The following is a 20,000-nucleotide window of genomic DNA, read 5'->3' as shown; positions in this document are numbered from 1 at the left end:
GATCTACAAACACACTTATGTCCAGAAATGCACACGATGACAAAAATGGCAGATTTGGCAAAATCTTGGCAAAATTAGCGATTTTGGCGATATTTTGCAAATTTTGTCAAATTAGTTCATCCACTGGTATTGATACCACATGGGTGAACATTGGCAATTTTGGCGAATTTGACAAATTCGGCAATTTTGGCGATATTCTGCCAATTTCATCAAATTGGTTCATCCATTGGTATTGACACCAAATGGGTGAACATTAACGATTTTGGCGATATTCTGCCAATTTCGTCAAATTAGTTCATCCATTGGTATTGACACCGCATGGGTGAACATTGGCGATTTTGGCGATTTTGGCGAATTTGACAAATTCGGCAATTTTGGCGATATTCTGCCAATTTCGTCAAATTATTTCATCCATTGGTATTGACACCACATGGGTGAACATTGATGATTTTGGCGATTTGGGCGAATTTGACAAATTCGGCAATTTTGGCGATATTCTGCCAATTTCGTCAAATTAGTTCATCCATTGGTATTGACACCACATGGGTGAACATTGAAGATTTTGGTGAATTTGGGTTAGGGTTAGCAATTTTGGCGAATTTGACAAATTCGGCAATTTTGGCGATATTCTGCCAATTTTGTCAAATTAGTTCATCCATTGGTATTGACACCGCATGGGTGAACATTGGCGATTTTGGCGAATTTGACAAATTCGGCAATTTTGGCGATATTTTGCCAATTTCGTCAAATTAGTCCATCCATTGGTATTGACACCACATGGGAGAACCTTGACGATTTTGGCGAATTTGGGTTAGGGTTAGCGATTTTGGCGAATTTGACAAATTCGGCAATTTTGGTGATATTCTGCCAATTTCGTCAAATTAGTTCATCCATTGGTATTGACACCGCATGGGTAAACATTGGCGATTTTGACAAATTCGGCAATTTTGGCGATATTTTGCCAATTTCGTCAAATTAGTTCATCCATTGGTTTTGATACCTCATGGGTGAACTGTGGCGATATTGGTGGTTTTGGCGAATTTGACAATGTCGGCAATTTCGACGTTATTTTGCCAATTTCATCAAATTAGTTCATCCATTGGTTTTGACACCACATGGGTGAACTTTGGTGATTTTGGCGAATTTGAGAAATTCGACAATTTTTAGCGATATTTTGCCAGTCCAGTTAGTTCATTCATGGGTATTTACACCATTTGGGTGAACATTGACAAAATCGGTAATTATCCCGATATTTCAAAAGTGTACGCGCTCGTTTCAGTGATTAGGCCGTGCACTATTGTAACATTTTAGCTTTTATTTTACGGTTCCGTTCACAAGATCCTCTTGCCCTTGAACAATTATCATTCATGGACTACGGGAATGCGGACTGCGGTGGCACTTCATTATGCTGCTTGCCCTTTGAAAATTTCATTCATCAGCGTACAAATTCTTGATGATTTTGGGGCTCATTTGTCGAAATTCAAGCATGCTTCCAACGGACCTGTTTACTTTCGCGTTTCACTCAGTCATTTTCCGGTGCGACTGTTAAATGACATGAAGATTTGAAAAGGCTTTTCCACTTTGTTTTCCCTCTCATCTAACACACTGGCGGCTCCCCTTCTTAACTTTACATCCGCTTTAAAAGCGGAGTGAAAAAAAAACAAAACAAAAAAAAAAAAACTTGAATAACTTACAAGAGAAGAAAGAGGCTATCTGTGAAATGAACAGACACAAACTAGCCGATATAATATAGATATTGATAATCAGCAAAATTAAATTGTTGAAGCAGTGTTGTGGAACGTACACTTACACTCCAGGATTCAAAGACTTAGAAATGAGTGAAAACTAAGTTGCGTTTTTTTACTATTTCGTCATGGAATGTACATTTTTTGCTGACCCTTTGCAATGACAAAGTTAACTGTAGAATACCCTGTCACTCGAATAAACTTCTGAATCATATTGAACTTCTGAACCCGAAACTAATAAATTCAAGTTGAAGTATGAAATTTATTCAAAACAGTATTTCTCGTTCTTAAAGCATTGCAAATGAAGTGGCGATCAATTGTGAATTTTACGGTTAGATTAACTACACTTTTCACGAGATCGTGTCAAGAAAATAGCACCCGTTGCAGTGATTAGGTCTAAGTACTCTTTAACATTTTCCTTTTCAATTTACGGTTTGGTTAACTACACTTTTCTCGAGATTGTGTGAAGAAAATAGCACTCCTTTGCTGATTAAACCTAAGCGTTCGTTTCAGTGATTAGGCCTAAACCCTCGTTAACATTTTAGCTTACAATTTACGGTTTGGCTAACTATACTTTGCACGAGATTGTGTGAAGCAAATAGGACTCGTTCATTGATTAAGCCTAAGCGCTCGTTTCAGTGATTAGGCCTAAGCACACTTTTAACATTGCGTACGTGTACCGCGTAGTCAGCTAGTTAAAATACCTCGCCATCTTGAATTTAATTCTTTCTGCGTACCGCGTACTGCGTAGCCAGCTACTTAAGATACTTAGCAAACCTTGACTTTATTTTTTCCGCGTACCGGGTGGCCAGCCCTTTACAGTAACGGCCTCGATGTGGCGGGGTAAACTGCAGCTGCTCCAAGATAAAAAGTAGTTTTCTACTGTTCAAATGCTTTTGGCCTACTTAAGCCCACCGCACACGGTGAGGAAAGAGCTGAGCATACTCCATCGCGAGGCGGTTTGCTCATCCGTTTCCTCATGTTTGCGGGAAAATTTGGGTGAGAACTTCGCCTTGCGAGGACGTGAGGATAAAATCAAACATGTTTGATATTTTTGGCCTCGCGAGGCAAATTGCTCACTGCACCTCCTAAATCCACAACATTTTGACCACTGTGATGGCGAATATCGTTGTCGATAAGAGTACAGACAACGCTGAACCACTTTCGATTTGTTAAGTTGATACGTATCTCTCGTTCTTATAGCGCATTCAACGAATCATTTTACAATTCCGTTAACTTTCATTCGCAATAGCACTTGATTTCTGAATAAGACTAAGCGCTCGATTCAGTGATTAGGCCTAATTAAGCACTGGCAGCTTCTGCAGGTACCGTACCGGAGCATAAGCACTCTCGTAAAATTTTAGCTTTCATTTTGTGGTTCGGTTTACTACACTATTCACAAGATCGTGTGAAGAAGAAAGCACTGCATTATACTTAACTACACTTTTTACGAGATCGTGTGAGGAAGAATGCACTCGTTTACTGAAGCCTAAGCGCTGGTTTTCCTGGTTAGTCCTAAGCACTCTCGTAAAATCCTAGCTTACATTTTGTAGTTCGGTTAAGAACACTATTATTAGGCCTAAGCATTCTCGTAAAATTTTAGCTTTCATTTTGCGGTTCAGTTAACTACACTTTTCACGAGATCGTCTTGCCCTTGGACAATTTTCATTCATCGACTACAGGATTGCGGACCGCGGTGGCAGTTCATTATAGCAATATTTCAAAAGTGTAAGCGCTTGTTTCAGTGATTAGGCCTAAGCACTATTGTAAAATTTTAGCTTTCACTTTACGGTTTGAAGAAAGCACACGTTTACTGATTATGCCTAAGCGCTCATTTCAGTGATTAGGCTTTAGCACTCTCGTAAAATTGTAACTTTCATTTTGCGGTTCGGTTAACTACACTTTTCAAGAGATCGTCTTGCCCTTGAACAATTTTCAGTCATCGACTACGGGAATGTGGACCGTGTTGGCAGTTCATTATACTGCTTGCGGCAACACATCGGATTGTTGTTTATTAGTTTGCGTTTTTGTTTCTTTCAGTGTCATAAAAGTGGACAAGAAATGTGCGAATTCAACACAAAGGTTGACCATTGTTTCTGCAAAGTCAAAAATTCACTCTCGTAGACGAGGTTACTTTTTTTAGTCTTTAATATCACCACGTAATTCTAGCTTTCATTTTGTGGTTCGCATAACGTACAACACTTTTCACTAGGTAGTGTGAAGAAGAAAGCACTTGTTTACTGTTTAAGCCTAAGCGCTCGTTTCAGTGATTACCGGTAGGCCTAAGCACTCTCGCAAAATTTTAGCGTTCAGGTTCAGTTAACTACACTTTCCACGAGATCGTCTTGCCCTTGATTGCGGGGGGTAGTTTCTAAAGAAACTATGGTGCTGCGTCGATGGGGAGGTAATATACAAAAATTTGGTTTTATCAACGGAGTTGATAATGTAAACTGACCACCGTACAGAGAATCTCTATACGGTGTCCAATTTACATTATCAACTCCGTTGATAAAATCAAATTTTTGTATGCAGGATTGCGGCCGCGGTGGCAGTTCATTATAGCGAGATTACGAAATTAAATGAAGACTTATGCAGAATTAGTAACTAGACTTTTAGAAATCAACTCCTTATAAACCCTAGTAAAACTATTTTAATTATCTTTGGCACCAGAGCGATGGTCAGCAAAGTAGAGGATTTTCGTCTAAATTTGTTAGGAAAAGAAATTACACCAACTACCGTTGCTAAGGATCTGGGAGTTATCCTGGATCCCTGCTTGACATATAACGATCACATAGCTTCAACAGTGTCCGTTTGCATGGTGCGCCTAGGCCAGATTAATCAAGTTAAACATGCTTTTGACCCAACCACCTTAATGCCTTAGCTTTTAGCAAGCTATATTATTGTTGTAATGTTTAGAGCAACACCTCTGAGTACAACTTAAGTAGGATCCAGGCTGTACAGAATTTCGCGGCTCGTATCGTTAGCAGCTCAAGGAAATACGACCACATTTCCCCTATCCTTAAAGATCTAATTTAAGTGGCTACCTGTAAGACAGCAGTTGTATTATCGCCACGCAATTATGGCCTTCAAATGTATGTCAGGGTGCGCTCCAGCCTCTTTATTTTCTAAATATATTCAAAGAGCCATGATCACAAGGCGTACAACGAGGAACTCCCAGATGTTAAATATGCCTTTGAACTTTCCACTTCAGGACAGTCAAACTCTGGAACTCACTAGATTCGATTCTTAAGTTGAAACCAACACTACAGGACTTCAAACGTTTCCTGAGGAGAAGCCTTCTCTCTACTTTTTTAGTGACCTAATTGCTCCACTTTTGCTTTTATTTCATTAATTAATTAATAATTAATCGGTTCGATTATGTCATTTACTAGTTACTTAGTTAATCAATTTACTTGTATATAGCATTAGTTATCTCTTGCCTTTATTCTGAAAAGCCCATTTGGGATGAATAAAGTAGTTTATGTATGTATGTATGTATGTACTCAGACGACGAACGAGGAGACTTGGGGCTCAGTTAGCAGTTACACTACAGTGACTTAACACGACGTATATGTCGATTTCTTAAGATGGCGTCTAAAAGAACGCTTCGGTCTGATCTTTCCGGCGGATCACAATTCAGGAAATGTTTATCGTCTTGTGGAGAATTTTAATTTTGCAACTTCTGTTCTACTGGGTGTCGACATTCTTCTACAGTTGTGGTAGAAGGATTTCAATTTCGACTGATGGCAAGATTCGTGAAAAGCTACTATAAAATTCACAGGCACGACATGCATGCATCTTCACGCAATGCTTACTTTAAAGTACATGTAATGGATCATACGACAAGGACATATTTTGTGTGTGGTTTATTGAATCTAATTCCTTGCAAGCGGACATTGGTAAGATTCAAATAACTGCTTTGAAACTCTTAGTACCCGTTGGTGAAGTCATTCTTACATGAATTGTCAGAGTACGAGGCAGTTATACATGTCAGTAATTAAATTGTTCCACCGCAGTCACAAATGACAACCTTGCCATGACTTTGTTATTTGGAGCCACGTCCCGTTGCCATATCTCCCTATTTTGCCAAATTCCTCTTTCCCTCGTTCTTCATGCTGGTTGTTAATTTTCTAAAATCATTAAAATTCAAGAAACGAACTTTTGTAATTTGAGGTCAAACATTTGAAACAACACTGGAGATCGAATTCTTCTTTCATTAATTTTGTTCGCCACATTCGCCAACTTTTATCGGCCCCCTCATTGCTTCATTGCTTTGCCTAGTTGGCGATTGTGGCAAAATTGTCATTTTCGCCATATTGCCAAATTTCGCTGCTTTGGCCAACTTTTATGGGCCCCCTTCACTGCTTTGTGTTTTTCCTTGTTGGTGATTGTGGCAAAATTGTCATTTTCGCCATATTTGCCAAATTCGCCGCTCTCGGCAACTTTTATGAGCCCCCTTCACTGCTTTGTGTTTTTCCTCGTTGGCGATTGTAGCAAAATTGTCATTTTCGCCATATTTGCCAAATTCGCTGCTTTGGCCAACTTTTATGAGTCCCCTTCACTAATTTGTGTTTTTCCTCGTTGGCTAAATTGTCATTTTCGCCATATTTGCCAAATTCGCCGCTCTCGGCAACTTTTATGGGCCCCCTTCACTGCTTTGTGTTTTTCCTTGTTGGCGATTGTGGCAAAATTGTCATTTTCGCCATATTTGCCAAATTCGCCGCTCTCGCCAACTTTTATGGGTCCCCTTCACTGCTTTGTGTTTTTCCTCGTTGGCTATTGTGGCAAAATTGTCATTTTCGCCATATTTGCCAAATTCGCCAACATTTTCTCACTTTTGCCATTTTTTGTTGTTGTGTGCATTTCTGGACATATCTCTACAAACACGGCAAGCACATGCGTGATTTTTTGGGCCTTTTTATTTTTATTGTAGTCCAGTTTTCTATATTTTTGGGGCGTTTTTAATAAAGCAATTATTCCACTCACGTTTGTTGGATATGAGATGATTATAGCCAACTCGGCGCTACGCGCCTCGTTGGCTATCTACATGTATCATCTCATATCCAACGCGCGCTCATGGAATAATTGTTAAATAGTTTGACCCTGTTTTCAAGTGGTAGATAAAATATGAGCGGGAGATCTGTATGGGCGTTTACAATGGCGAGCCGATGGGTGAGCCATTGTAAACGTCCATACAGATCGGACGCGAATATTTTATCCTGCTTGTGAAATGAATACATTAAATTGAATACAAAGTATTGTTATTTTAATCAGTAGAGGTCTGTATCAAAAGTTAATGAATACTAACTAGCTGAGCAGGAGTTCATATCAAAAGTTAATCAAAAGGGTAGGTCTACGTGATCAGGTGAAAAGAGGAGGGAAAAGAGAAAATTGAACACATCTGTTACTGTGTGCTACTCACTACTCTTCTACTCATATGGGCTCGTGGCCACCAATGTTGAAAATGGTCAATTAGGTTTGTGTTCGTATTCACGTGAAAACATTTATGGAAATGAAAGTTTAATACAGTACAAAATTGTGAAGTGTGGATCAGGAAGCCAAAGTTTTTTGTGGTGAGGCGGTTATCAACCTGTTAGGACCCACATGATCACCCATCAACTAGTAGGAAAGTTGACTAAAGGCACGATCTGTAAGTGGTGTTTTTGGGATTCATAGTGTTAAGAAATATCAAACATACTTGTTCATTTGAGCATACAGTTGCTGCAATTTTTCAGGTTCGGATTCTTGCTCCCACTTGGCTCGGATTTCATAGTACATTTTCAAGTATATTACATAAACATCCACGAAGGATGTTCAACAGGTTTGTTTAAGCCTCCTGTCCATTCTGCTTCCTGGTCTGCCCATGCTGCAACCTCTTCCCTTCGAACTGGGGCTAAAAAGTAGTTGTAATGGATTACATACAAGAGGACCGTTCAACGTTAAAGGTATACTGATTGCTTAATACAGGTTGCCCGCATTTAGGGGTTTTTAGGCATAATTTAACAATTATTCCATGAGCGCGCGTTGGATATGAGATGATAGATAGCCAACGAGGCACCTAGCACCGAGTTGGCTATAATCATCTCATATCCAACAAGCGCAAGTGGAATAATTGTTTTATTAAAAACGCCCCCAAAATATAGAAAACTAGACTAAAATAAAAATAAAAAGGCCCAAAAAGTCACGCTTATGCTTGCCGTGTTTGAAGATCATGGTATAATGGCTCATAACCCATGATGGCTTAGCCAATCAAAACTCTCGAATTCCATTATCCAATGATCCAGTTTTTAATGATGTCCATTATTATATCTCTTAAACAGTACGTGGGCTGTGATTGGCTAAATACATATAAGCGGGCCGTATTCTACAGTACGGCCCACTTTACAGCCCACTGAATTTAAAATTTCGATAACACATTATCTAGCAAGTTTTTCATGTCGTTTCTGCTACATAAATTCGTAAAACTGTTTGAATCTTTCAAGCAACTATTTCAAACAGCCAGGAAGATTTAGTTTAATCTTTGTAGCAGTTGAACTGTCCGCTTGACTTCGACTAGTTTCTTTGCACGCACGCCGGATTAACCTCAGAGATATACTAAATACCTTACTAACATCGCTTTCTCGGTCCGTGCTGTAAGTTTACGAATCCTCGTTTTCCCTGTCGGTCCGTCACTTACAGTACGGACGATAACGCGGCTAGTAAGAGGTATATAGGTTAACAGCAGTCTCTTTCTTGTGAAAGAGGATGGATAAAGAGTAGATTTTGTAGAATAAAACAAAGCATAAAAAAGACTGAAGAAGAATGTGATATGCAAACTAAGGTAGCTACGGTAGAATAGTATGTAAGTGGACATCCACTTTTATAACAACACGACCTTTTATTATAGGTCTTTTCATTTTCAAATGTAATCATTCAATAAAGACTTTTGGAAACTGAAACATGATGTAGGGACTCCGTTTGGATGAGCATTAATCTCACACCTGGGAGGCTGGCCAATGGGTTAATCAATTCTTCCTCTGAATCTTTAATTACCACCACTCCTCTCTTCATGCGATCAGATAACAGCTTGCCTAAAAAATGAATAGGTACAGTATATGTAACGAGAGGGAGTCTAAGTTATTGAAGGGAACTCAATAATACACAACCTCTGAAAAAAATATTTGCATTTAAACCAACGTCCTCCTGATCACTAGTTGGGTGTGAAGAGGTCATCTTCAATAACGTTCGATTACACACAATTATAAAGTGTGAGTGTGTATGTGTATAAATCAGGTAGAGCAGAGACCTGAAATCATGGTACTGATTTGAAGAAAACGTGTTACTTTCTCCGTGGTGCTAGCTAAGGTTTTGAAAGGTCACAATGTGAGTCAGAAGCAATAGGGTTAAAAATACGAGTTTTGCCTAATTTGATGGTATAATGATATTGTTATTGATTGCTTACACAGGCACAGTTTACAAAGAAGCAGGTCATCGTAAATAAGTCTTGTTCACCTCAAACTTGGCATTAACCCTAGAGTAAGAACCAACATTAAGCCTACAAAGGGTTATTGTGATGTTAAGGTTTGGATTTGGATTTCTGCACTCACAGAAAATGTATTATTCACCTAGGTTAGCAGATTTCTTCTTGGCATAAAACAACAGTGCATCGGAGAGCACATCAACCCTATAGTTTGGCCTCATCTCCTTTGTCATTTTTCCAAATCTTCAAAGATAGGACCAAAGTCTCTTGAGGACTTCACCATCAGTGAGACCAAAACCAGAATCAGATACTCTCCGGGGACTGTACTTAATCTGGGGATAAATAAACAAAGCATAAAACAATACAAAGGAAAGCAATCCCATTAGAAATACACCATGGCATATTCTCATTTATCCTTTGCACTAAATGGTGGTCATTATTCAAGGAAGAAAATATATCAAGGAATGAAAAAACCACACACCTGGCAGTTCGCTTTGTGTCCATAACTATGAAAAATAGGAATTGCCAACTTAACAGACTGCAAAATGTGGTGCTGCCCTTGAGCCTAAGCAATGCATTCTTATCAGTACAAAAAAATAATATACATGTACCATTAATTTGCAACTTTTTACTAATGTAAAGATAAAACAGACCAGCATGAAATTGAATACAGTACGAGTGAGTGGAAATTGGTACTGTACCTGCAGGTGAGTTTCGAAAAGGCATGCAACATCATAAAGGATGCACACATTAAGTGACTGACTGCTTATTTCATCCAAAAGATTGTTTAGAATCCAAACTGGATAAGCAAGTCTATGGCAAAGAAATTATTCCACATGAATGTAAATTCTTAATGAAACCCTATATAGTGAATGATTCAAAACATAACTCATGAGCAGCCCAAAGTGACATAATTATCTTGACACATTAAAGTTTATTTTCCGTCCTCTTTTGCCTTCTTTCCATATTTTGGTATTTTAGAATAAATTTAAACACAACTCTGTGGGCACGTGAACAACAAAAGACACCCACAATAAAAACGTCTTACAGGATTTTAAGTGTTCGTGTACGTGTTGCGTAAATGATTTGATGTTATTGGGGCTCATGAATATTTGCATGAATGTTTCACCCTGACAGGCTCTCGATTTAAATTCGTAATATTATTAGCTACACAAATCTTACATGAGGAATGTTTAAATACACTGTATATTGGCTTTAATGGATCATCATTTATCACCAACTCCTATTAAAGGTTGAATTTTCTTGAGTATGCTCTCCAAAATAAAATACGATACATTTCATTGCAAAACTGCATTCTATGGGTTCATTATTAAACATACTCATCAAGAAAATATGCAGGACCACATTGACACACAGAGATTAAACACATCATAAATATGATATTAAGCTATACTGTCTTAGAAAGACTGCATGACAATTCCGGGGATGGGGGGTAGGGGATGAAGGGTTAGGTGGCGAAGGGTATCATAGCTGAAATAACCCAAACCTCTACAAAAATCGTAAACTTAGGCCTAGTATTTATCCAAAGCATAGTGTTAAGGCCTAACTTAAACTAGGTTATCAATTTTGTAAAGGTTTGGGTTGTTTCAGGTATGGTACCCTTGAAATCATGCACTCCCTACCACACACCCTAACCCCTAACCTCCTACCCCCCGAAATAGTCATGCCGATAAAATGAAGGCAAATAATGTTAGTTAACCTTTCGCCTTGCTTCACATTGATAAACCTCTTGGGAAATTCATGGCGGCAAGCTCTCCCAAATATTGCCGTTTCACAGAGTGCAGAATAGCGGGATCTTGAACAGACTGCATTCCCTACCATGAAGTCACTACATTCCTATGATATAACAATATTTTAAAAAAGAAAACATTAAAACCCTGGCACATGCCTGAATAGTGTATCCTCAGAATATTACACCATTTCACCATCTAGAAGTCAATGCCATAATATGTACTGTGTACATTTTCCCAATTTCCCCTTAATACAATCAGTCTGACATACAATGCAATGGATTTGGAAGGTATTCTAATCAAAGAAAATAAATCAATGATATTATCTAGTGATTTCCATTAGAAAATATGCGTTTAAAAGTGTCAAGTCTAGGACAATATTTATGAACAACCACACCTAATTATTAGGAAATATTGCTCAACGATTACACACCTCCTTTCCTCCAGTGGTTGTTGGGTGTTGCTGCACAAAATCATCAACCTATAGGTCATTATCAAATACTGCTGTTCCAAACAGGGGTTCCCTCACACTTTTGCCAGCTGCTTTTTTGCGACCGCATCCATGGATTACAGAAGAGTTCCATGATTCTGAAGGAAGTAATGTTGTTATCATTGGTTAATAGAGTACAATAACTCACGCTCAGAAATATAACTTTAATATCATTTTGTTTGCTCTGGCTCAATTTTGTATGAACTAAACTTTCCTGTTTCACCTTTATGCACATGCCAGTGATGTACTGGGCCTATCTTGAAATTCATTATAATGTTAATATCTCTTATAGAAGGTTCTACAACCTACCTTGGGACAAGCAGGGCAATCAATTGTGTCAACGCAATCGACTTCACTTGCCTCAAACTTCAAACATGATAGTCTATGACGACATATCCTAAAATTGAAACCTCTCAGATTAATCTTAAAATGTTAAATGCCACAAATTTAACAAGTTTATCATATACCAACTCAAGTGAAGCTATGATCCTCAGTTATGAACACAATTTTAGCAATTGCATAGAGAAGCCATAAAAATTCAGTGATACCAGTGCAACGTTCTAACTAACTGACCTATTAAGCCATTGGCGTTGGGTGCTGGTCACTTGTGGGTTCGAATGTTCCTATTATGATTCAGTCAGTGCTTGTGTCATCTTTGAAAATCGGGGCAATATACCAGTACCAGTACATAGCTCATGTTCTGGCAGGGATATCATTTTCAGTATTTGTATGGATCCATACCAACTTGAACATATGCACATATGAACATATGCTTTAGACAGATATAATTGTGCACTTTGTAAAAACACAGTCAAATTATTAATACTCATCTGAATTCTTCAAGACTGTCAATGATGACTGGATATAATTTCCTCTGATTCTACAGCAATAATTTGGAACTATTAAAATTGAACAAAAGTACACCTACAATACAATTATGAATACATGCATAATAGAAAGCTCCCCATAGGGGCTTTTCAGGGCCAAACAAACACAGCTAACAAAACGACAGAAAAAAGCAATCACAACAACTGTAATCCCAACTGGCCAGAGGCAAACTAGTTGGTTATTTACAAGTGCAGATGGTAAATTGAACCAGAGAATACCAGGAACAAATTGAACGAATGGAAAGAGCGGGCCTTGAACTCGGAATCTCAAGGCAAGCGACCCCAATCACTGGACGACACTGTTCTGTTGTTTCAATTAACCAATCTCTACAAACACAGATTACTTTATTATTATTAGTAGGTGAAATATACCAGTTCTCTTGGACAAAGAAAATAAGTTAACTACACATCTGTTGTTTCTGTGTAGTAATGTGGTCACAGTTAATGTGACATGAAAACAAGTTTAAAAAATATTTAATAATGTTATATACTGGTAGATGGAATTTTATGTCCAACAGCGAGCATTCTCATTGACTAAGTTGAGGTGAAATGACACCTAAACAATAAAAATGTTTGCCAGCTAAAGTCTCTGATCAGGCAACAATGCAAAATCTATGAAATCAGAGGGTAACAATGCACTGTAACCTGCGAATGTTCACCAACGACCTCCTTTGATATATATATATTTTTTTTTTTTTGGGGGGGGGGGGGGGGGCACATAACAAACTAATTAATGACCGGTAAAGCGAGAAACAGTTAAGTTTGTTTCCCTTGAACCTCACTGGTTCCCTCAGCTTATGCCTCGGGGAAACATTCAATTTGAGATTCGAGGGAAACAAAATTAACTATTTCCATCGGGACAGTAATTAAGTGTTTAGTATTTAGGGTTACCAGCCAACAGCAATGTGTTTAAAATTCTGCAATTCATGATACAGTTCAGCAAAAGGTCAATAATTATTAGTAGTATACTGATCGGAAATAATGAATGATTAATTTGCAATTTGGATACAGAATGCCACTAAATTATTGATCAAGTTTCTCACACATTCCTTTGAAGCCAGTTTACAATATTCAAGGGCCCTTATATCTATGCCTTATACGTATGATCTATCAATAAATATTGGTAGTTACATGATGTAATAGCAACAACAATTTAGAACAAGTTCTTAATGTGTGAACATGAAGTGACATAACACCACAAACTAATTATTATCATTACAGGTTGTGGTTGTTAGTGGTTGTGGTTTAGTTTTCTTGCGATTGATTCATTTGGCCTTTTACTCGAAACTCAAGGACATTTTATTTAAAATTAATAATGTTTATGGTTTTGGAATTTTCAAAGTAAGTAAAAGGCAGCTAAGTTGCATAATAGCTCAAATGAAATGATCTGGCATACTGGATTGTTTCATAAATCAAAGCATGAAAAAAATGCTAACTATTCACTCGCAGTAACTTTGTTGTTTATTTGTCAACCTTTGGAACTACTGATATAAGTGTTTAGTAGACAAGTGCATTATCCATGGTAAATGTGGCTACAGGAAAAGGGAGAGACCTCTCCCTTTACAATGTTTTATTTCTTTGATTTTTGGAGGTACGCATGTGGGTATGAGCGTATATCGCTACGCCCCTGTTCAGCTTGCATACCATCACAAAAAGTAAACTATATGGCATCCGTCACTTTTAAAACTTCATAGGAAGGGCAGTGCATTTCCATGTCCAGACCATTGAGAGTTAATCATTAAAGGTATTTCCCAATACAGGCATTTCCCTGTTCCCAGGAACAGTTGCCATAATTGGGAAAACGTTTTCCAATGGCCAGGAAAATGGGTGTAATATTATAAATCTTTTCTAATATGTACATTCAGCTTTGAAGTCAGCGAAATGAAGTGGAAAAGCCAACATTTCAATCAACCCCCCTCAAAAGGCTGCTCAATATATGACAACCCCCCTTAATTCTTCTCCAAAATAACATTACCCCACCTCCCTAATAAATGAAAGCCCCCTTACTGTTTCCCCCTTACTGTTTTTTTTGCAGTGTCATTTAAAATGAACTCACCTGATGACTGTTAAGTGGCTTTTGGACAAAGTGACCCAATAAAATTAATGTTACTGTTAGAGTGCACCTCACTCCAAGTGTTTTTCACTGCAAAGTTGAATCTTTCCATCTATGCCAAATAAATTTTTCCATGTTCTCCTTGAAAATTGGTTTCAATGCACAGTAAATTTAACAAAACTCTCTCCATGTTTTGTCACTTTCAAGGCCTAGCTAGCAAGAAGCAATAATCAAGTCTTTAACCGAGGTGATCCCTACCAAACTGCTCTGCATTGCAAAAAAGTTCCAAAACAGTTTGTTCCGTTATAGTTGAAATTAACTCATGCCTCTCATTAGCTTTGCAAGTATCTCTCTGGTGTTGAGATTTATCTTAAACAAAAGAAAATATTTTGAGTCAAGTTGGCCTTAAGTTATGTAGAAGCTATTGAATGGAGGCCAGGCAGAAATTTGCTGCTTTGCACTGCCCACCAGAGTAATCAAGGAGGGAAATCTTGTCTTCCACTGCAGGCCAAAGGCCCGCTCAGTGGTGTTCTTCATTTTTGTATGGGTCTTCTGGTACCTGTAGGGTTTGATTGTATACCCAGTCTCCTAGGAGCCACCCATTCCCGCCTCCTCCACCCTCCATACATGCTTGCAAGTAGCTGGCATTAAAAATAGTTGAATCATGTACAGAGCCATGCCATATGCAAACAAAATTTGTAGATGACAGGTGAGCATTGCACTGTCATCACATTAATAGCATGAAAACCCTTGTGACAAACAGAGAGATGTTCATCACTGTCTGGGTGCCAGATAGGAATGAGAGAGCCATCAATTGCTCCAGTCACTCTGGGAAAGCCAGCTATAGGGTAAAACACGCCCGGGGGTGGGACTCCCATATGAAACAGACAGGGAAGCTCGTCGTCTCGCTTAGGGGTGTAAATTTTGGATTTTGGTATCGCCTAGGGTGTTCCGAGCAAAGCGCCAATATTTTAAGCCGCCAAGGTCTTGTTTAGGGCTCCGCGAAGAAACACAGAATTACGCGAAGAGAAACAGAAGTCAAATTTTCTTTTTAACTTGTTTCTAGGGGTCAAAATTTGCTTAAGCCACACCCAGATTGGTCTCCTTTTGGGTTCAAAAAAAGCTTGAGCCACGCCCAGATAGTCTCCTTTAGGGGTTAAATTCAAAATTTCCGACGAGCATCCCCGTCTGTTCCATATGGGAGTACCCCCCCCCCCCCCCCCCGGGAAAACACGGTCACATTTACCTGAAAGATTTATAAACATGAATCTACTGTCACACTTGAACACCACCAAAACAAAACAGAGATAAAGCGGACCGCCGTGGGAACAACGTACGCAAAGAAGTTCGTTGTTTGATGAGCATTAATTGATAGGTTTTGTCGAGTTTGAGTCCATATAAAAATTCCTTTTTTTCTCGAACACAAGCATGTTTTATTCTTACACAAGGAGACAATTTCCTCTTTGCTGTTTCAGACAAACGGAGCAGCATTTAGCTGGGTATGTTTTGTTTTTTGCTCAATATCACGTAATGGTCGATCGCTTCTCCTTTCCAAATTTTCCCTGCCAGTAGTTTGCATCCCATTTATTTATTGTATGTTTTTTTTAACAACATGTCATTTGTTTTTTGCTGGAAATGCTGCAGCCAGTTGTTCCCTATTAAGACTCTGGGTGCTGCGAATTTAGATGTGAAAAAAGTAGACTCACGCCAAAACAAACTGCAGTCCGTGTTTAAGTAAAGGCTTGCTTTATTGCCGATTCCACCGAAGTTTAATATATTAACATCTGTAGTTTTACGGCACCGAAAGTTGGTGGGTATTAGCCTGTATTGGTTTACCTGAGTCTCCGCGAATTGCATCCTCTCTAGATCGATCTTCTTTACAATACACCGTTCAATCAGCCAATTTAATCTTCCTGTTGACAACCTATGCCTCTCAACTACTTCTGTATCGGTCATATGATTCAGTACAGGCCTCCCTTGGTATGTTCTTGGCCGACAAACTGCGTAACAAAAGTCCGTCTTCGCCAGCCATTTTGTTTTGATGCAGCAAAATGATGTTACCCTTTACGTAAACTTTAACGGGAGAGTAACGGGAGCTCCAAAGCTCCCGTAAGTTACCGGGCAAGTTATCGGGAAAAATAACGGGATCGAAATTAACGGGAGATTCGAGAAACACCCGAAAACTTATCGGGTAATTACCGGGTGACTTACCGGGCACGGTAAGTTACCGGGTCTTTCGAGAAACAGGCCCCAGGGGCTCGTTTCTCGAAAGTCCCGAAAACGTTTCGGGCCCGTAAAGCCATTTGTGAAACTGCCAACCGCTTGTTTTGAAAAGCCGATCTTTTAACATGTTTTCAAGCTAACTAAAAGAAACATGTCCGTGAAGTTTGACGACTTAAATCCTCTCCGTTCTTGAGATACAAAGGGATTTGTGACACCCGAAAATGGCCCGTAAAGTTTCGGGACTTTCGAGAAACGGGCCCCAGGGCCGGATCATCTACCAGCACGCGTCTTAACAGAATGTGCTGTCGAGATAGCTCCATCGCTTTGCAAGTTGATGAACGCATCGTTCACCACTGGTTCAGTTCCACATGCCTGGAAACAAGCTGACATCGTTCCGATCCACAAAAAGGGGCCTAAAACTAACAGAGAAAATTATCGCCAAGTATCACTTACTTCCATAGCATGTAAGGTCTGTGAAAAGATTGTAAAAAAAGCGTGTGGTAAACTTTTGGCAAAATCTGGGTATTTTTAACCCAATTCAGTTCGGGTTTCTTGAAGGCAAGTCAACCGTGACACAGTTACTTACCTGCTACAATGACTGGGCCTCATCTAGAAACAAATCAACACCTACAGATGTCGTATTCCTCGATTTCACTAAAGCTTTCGATTCAGTTCCCCACGAACGTTTGCTCCTCAAACTGAAAGGTTATGGAATCGAGGGTAACTTGTTGAAATGGTTTAGAAAATTTTTGACAAACCGCCAACAACGCGTGGTGGTACGTGGTACCTTCTCCTCGGGGACCCATGTTAAATCCGGAGTACCCCAGGGAACAATTCTGGGGCCTATTCTATTTCTCATTTATGTTAACGATATATCATCTAACATATCGTCTTCCATCAAAATGTTTGCTGATGACACAAAGGTGTACAGAGAGATCACCGATTTTGCAAACGACACCCGAGCCCTTCAAACGGATTTCGATCGTTTGGCGAACTGTGCGACCCTCTGGCAGCTTAGATTCAATCCAGAGAAATGTGAATCGATGCGTATAACTCACAGCCGTGACAGGTCGGTCCCCTCCTATACAATGGGATCAAGTATTACGTCTGTCAAGTGTACGAAAGATCTAGGAGTCCTTATCTTCTCTGATTTATCGGGGAGCGCCCAAGTTCACGCCGTTGTGCACAAGGCAAATAGAATCTTGGGGTGTCGTTTATAGAACTCTTGGGCCCTCAAATGTAGAAGCTTTCTCTACCCTGTATATGTCCTTAGTGCGACCTGTTCTCGAATATGCCGTTCCAGTCTGGTGTCCATACCTAGTCAAGGACATCCTAGCACTCGAAAAAGTCCAGAGGAGAGCATCGCGCCTTGCATTAGGTCAAAGAAGAGGAGATATGGAGTATGAAGACCGCCTCAAAATTTTAAAATGACCCACTTTAGAGAAACGCAGACACTACATCTATTCTCCCTTGTAGAGTGTTATAAAACCGTATTTGGCCTAAATGGTTTAAATGTTAGTGACTTTTTCGAAGTAGCTTTAGATACCCGGACGCGTGCTAATCATCCTTTTAAATTATTCGTGAAAAGCGCAAAAGTAAATCCCTATAAATACTCATTTTTCGTTCGTATAGTAAAGGATTGGAACAGCCTACCACTGCACGTAGTAGAAGCTGAATCTTTTAACATTTTTAAAACCAGACTGAAGTCTTTTCTTAATTTGTAAATATGTAATTATGATGCTTGTTTTAGTTTTTAATTCCAGGAAACGTTATAGGGTCAACCTCGTTTCCTTTTCATGATGTATTTTCATATTTTATTTTATCATCGTGAATAAATTATGCTTATGCTTATGCTTATGCTTATGACGACTGCCGACTCTAAAGTGCGAAAAGTGCCTACAATAGCTTTTCCTCGTATTCGCTCAACCGGTCCAAACCGGCGTCACAGTGATATGTGTATCCCCTTGATGATATGGAAACTAAGCAAGTATGACATTGCATGAAGCAAGACACCAACCAAGAAAAGTGTGGAAATTTTGAGTGAACCAATGTGCAATTTTTAATAAATAACAGATTGAGTGGGTGCAGTGCATAATCTACATGATGTAATATCTAAGGGGTTTTAATGGCGTTGGAAATTGGCGGCATGTTTGACTAGAGTCGCCATCTGTTGTCATTAATTAGGGCCGTTTATACGAGAGAAAATGAGCCGCGGCTTACATAAGACTCAAACACCCCACTTAAATGGTACAAAATCTAAGTTCACGGCTTAATCCATCTTCAGCTACAACAAGTTGCAAAATTAGTGGAGACACTTCACCTTCTTGGGGTGTTATTAATCTACCTATTACATGTATCTCCCACACTGCAGCCCCCCCTTTCCCCCTCCCCCCCCTCCCTTTATCAATGTTGCTAGCAATACAAAAAATGTTGAAAACTTAAACAGTCAACATTGAAAGGGGGAGAAGGTGGGGGATGTGGGAAAGGTTGGAATTGTAGATACGGTGGGTATTGGTAGCAAGAAAAGCTGTTTTTTAAAGGGAGTGTTGCACCAATTTGGCAACCTGTTGTAGCTCAAGCCGCAGTTTATCCTGGCCATAGGGGCTTTGGGTTGTGCTTTTCTTGGCTGCGGCTTACCTCTGACATGAAAGTGTTTGTACAAATGTACTCAAGCGTTTTCGGCAGCTTGCTCAAGCCTTGAACAGGTCATGCGCTTGTTTTGTTATTATAGCCCAGACTTTCTTTTTGCTTCTATCCATTCACCTGCAAAAACGGCAAGCGCGAGAAGTGAAACATGCAAAGAAAAAGATTGCACCAGTTGGCTGCAAACTTAGCCGCGCACCAATTATATGAGCATGCATTTCGCGTCCTATGTGTACCGCAGTGGTATAAATGGCCGAGTTGATGTTTTAAGGAGCATGCATTTTGTGTGTTATGTAAGCCGCACTCGTATAAATGGCCCAGTTCCTGTTTTATGTAAGCCGCAGATTATTTTTTTTCATATGCTGGTTAGCCCTATTGTCAAAAATATTTGGTTTAGTTTTCAAATATTAGTTTTCATTCCTCAAGGGAACATTAGAACTCACAAATGACCAGCTCCCAACGTCAGTGGCTTCATAGCTCAGTTGGTTAGAGCGTCGCACCGGTATTGCGAGGTCACTGGTTCAAACCCCGTTGAAGTCCTGAGTTTTTCAGTCTTCTCTACGCAATTGCAAAAATTGCGTTCATAACTGCGAGGATCATAGCTTCACTTGGTTTCATATCCGCAGTTCATATATGATCCATTTCATATATAATTTCATCATTTAGGGAAAAAAGTTGCCAACTTCTCTGAGTGAGGTAGAGAATGCTTTTCATCAGCTGTTGGTGCTTATAAAATCAGGGAATCTTGT

The 20,000-nt window shown here is 39.3% G+C and overlaps 1 protein-coding gene across 7 annotated transcripts in view; it reads right to left on the bottom strand.

The window, feature by feature from the left end:
- The window catches only part of LOC137997559 (uncharacterized), a 35,349-nt gene extending 18,877 nt beyond the window's left edge, over nt 1-16,472 (bottom strand). The window contains exons 1-9 of one of the 7 annotated variants that reach the window (XM_068843629.1): nt 16,222-16,471; nt 11,755-12,325; nt 11,389-11,543; nt 10,925-11,061; nt 9,906-10,017; nt 9,686-9,769; nt 9,350-9,536; nt 8,726-8,815; nt 7,444-7,638 (exon numbers count right to left, since the gene is read on the bottom strand). In XM_068843629.1, coding sequence (XP_068699730.1) covers nt 7,535-7,638; nt 8,726-8,815; nt 9,350-9,437 — 282 coding nt within the window. In that variant the 5' untranslated portion in view covers nt 9,438-9,536; nt 9,686-9,769; nt 9,906-10,017; ... (2 more) ...; nt 11,755-12,325; nt 16,222-16,471 and the 3' untranslated portion in view covers nt 7,444-7,534. Of the gene's footprint in view, nt 1-7,443; nt 7,639-8,725; nt 8,816-9,349; nt 9,537-9,685; nt 9,784-9,905; nt 10,018-10,924; nt 11,062-11,388; nt 11,544-11,754; nt 12,913-16,221 lie in introns of those variants that run through there. The other 6 variants (XM_068843627.1, XM_068843630.1, XM_068843626.1 and 3 more) reach the window with 6 other exon arrangements.
- Between the last annotated feature and the right edge of the window lie 3,528 nt (nt 16,473-20,000).

The sequence above is a fragment of the Montipora foliosa genome, chromosome 3, assembly GCF_036669935.1.
Source record: "Montipora foliosa isolate CH-2021 chromosome 3, ASM3666993v2, whole genome shotgun sequence".
Taxonomy (NCBI): domain Eukaryota; kingdom Metazoa; phylum Cnidaria; class Anthozoa; order Scleractinia; family Acroporidae; genus Montipora; species Montipora foliosa.
The sequence above is the reverse complement of the archived record's forward strand: the minus strand, read 5'-3'. Positions and strand labels throughout refer to the sequence as shown.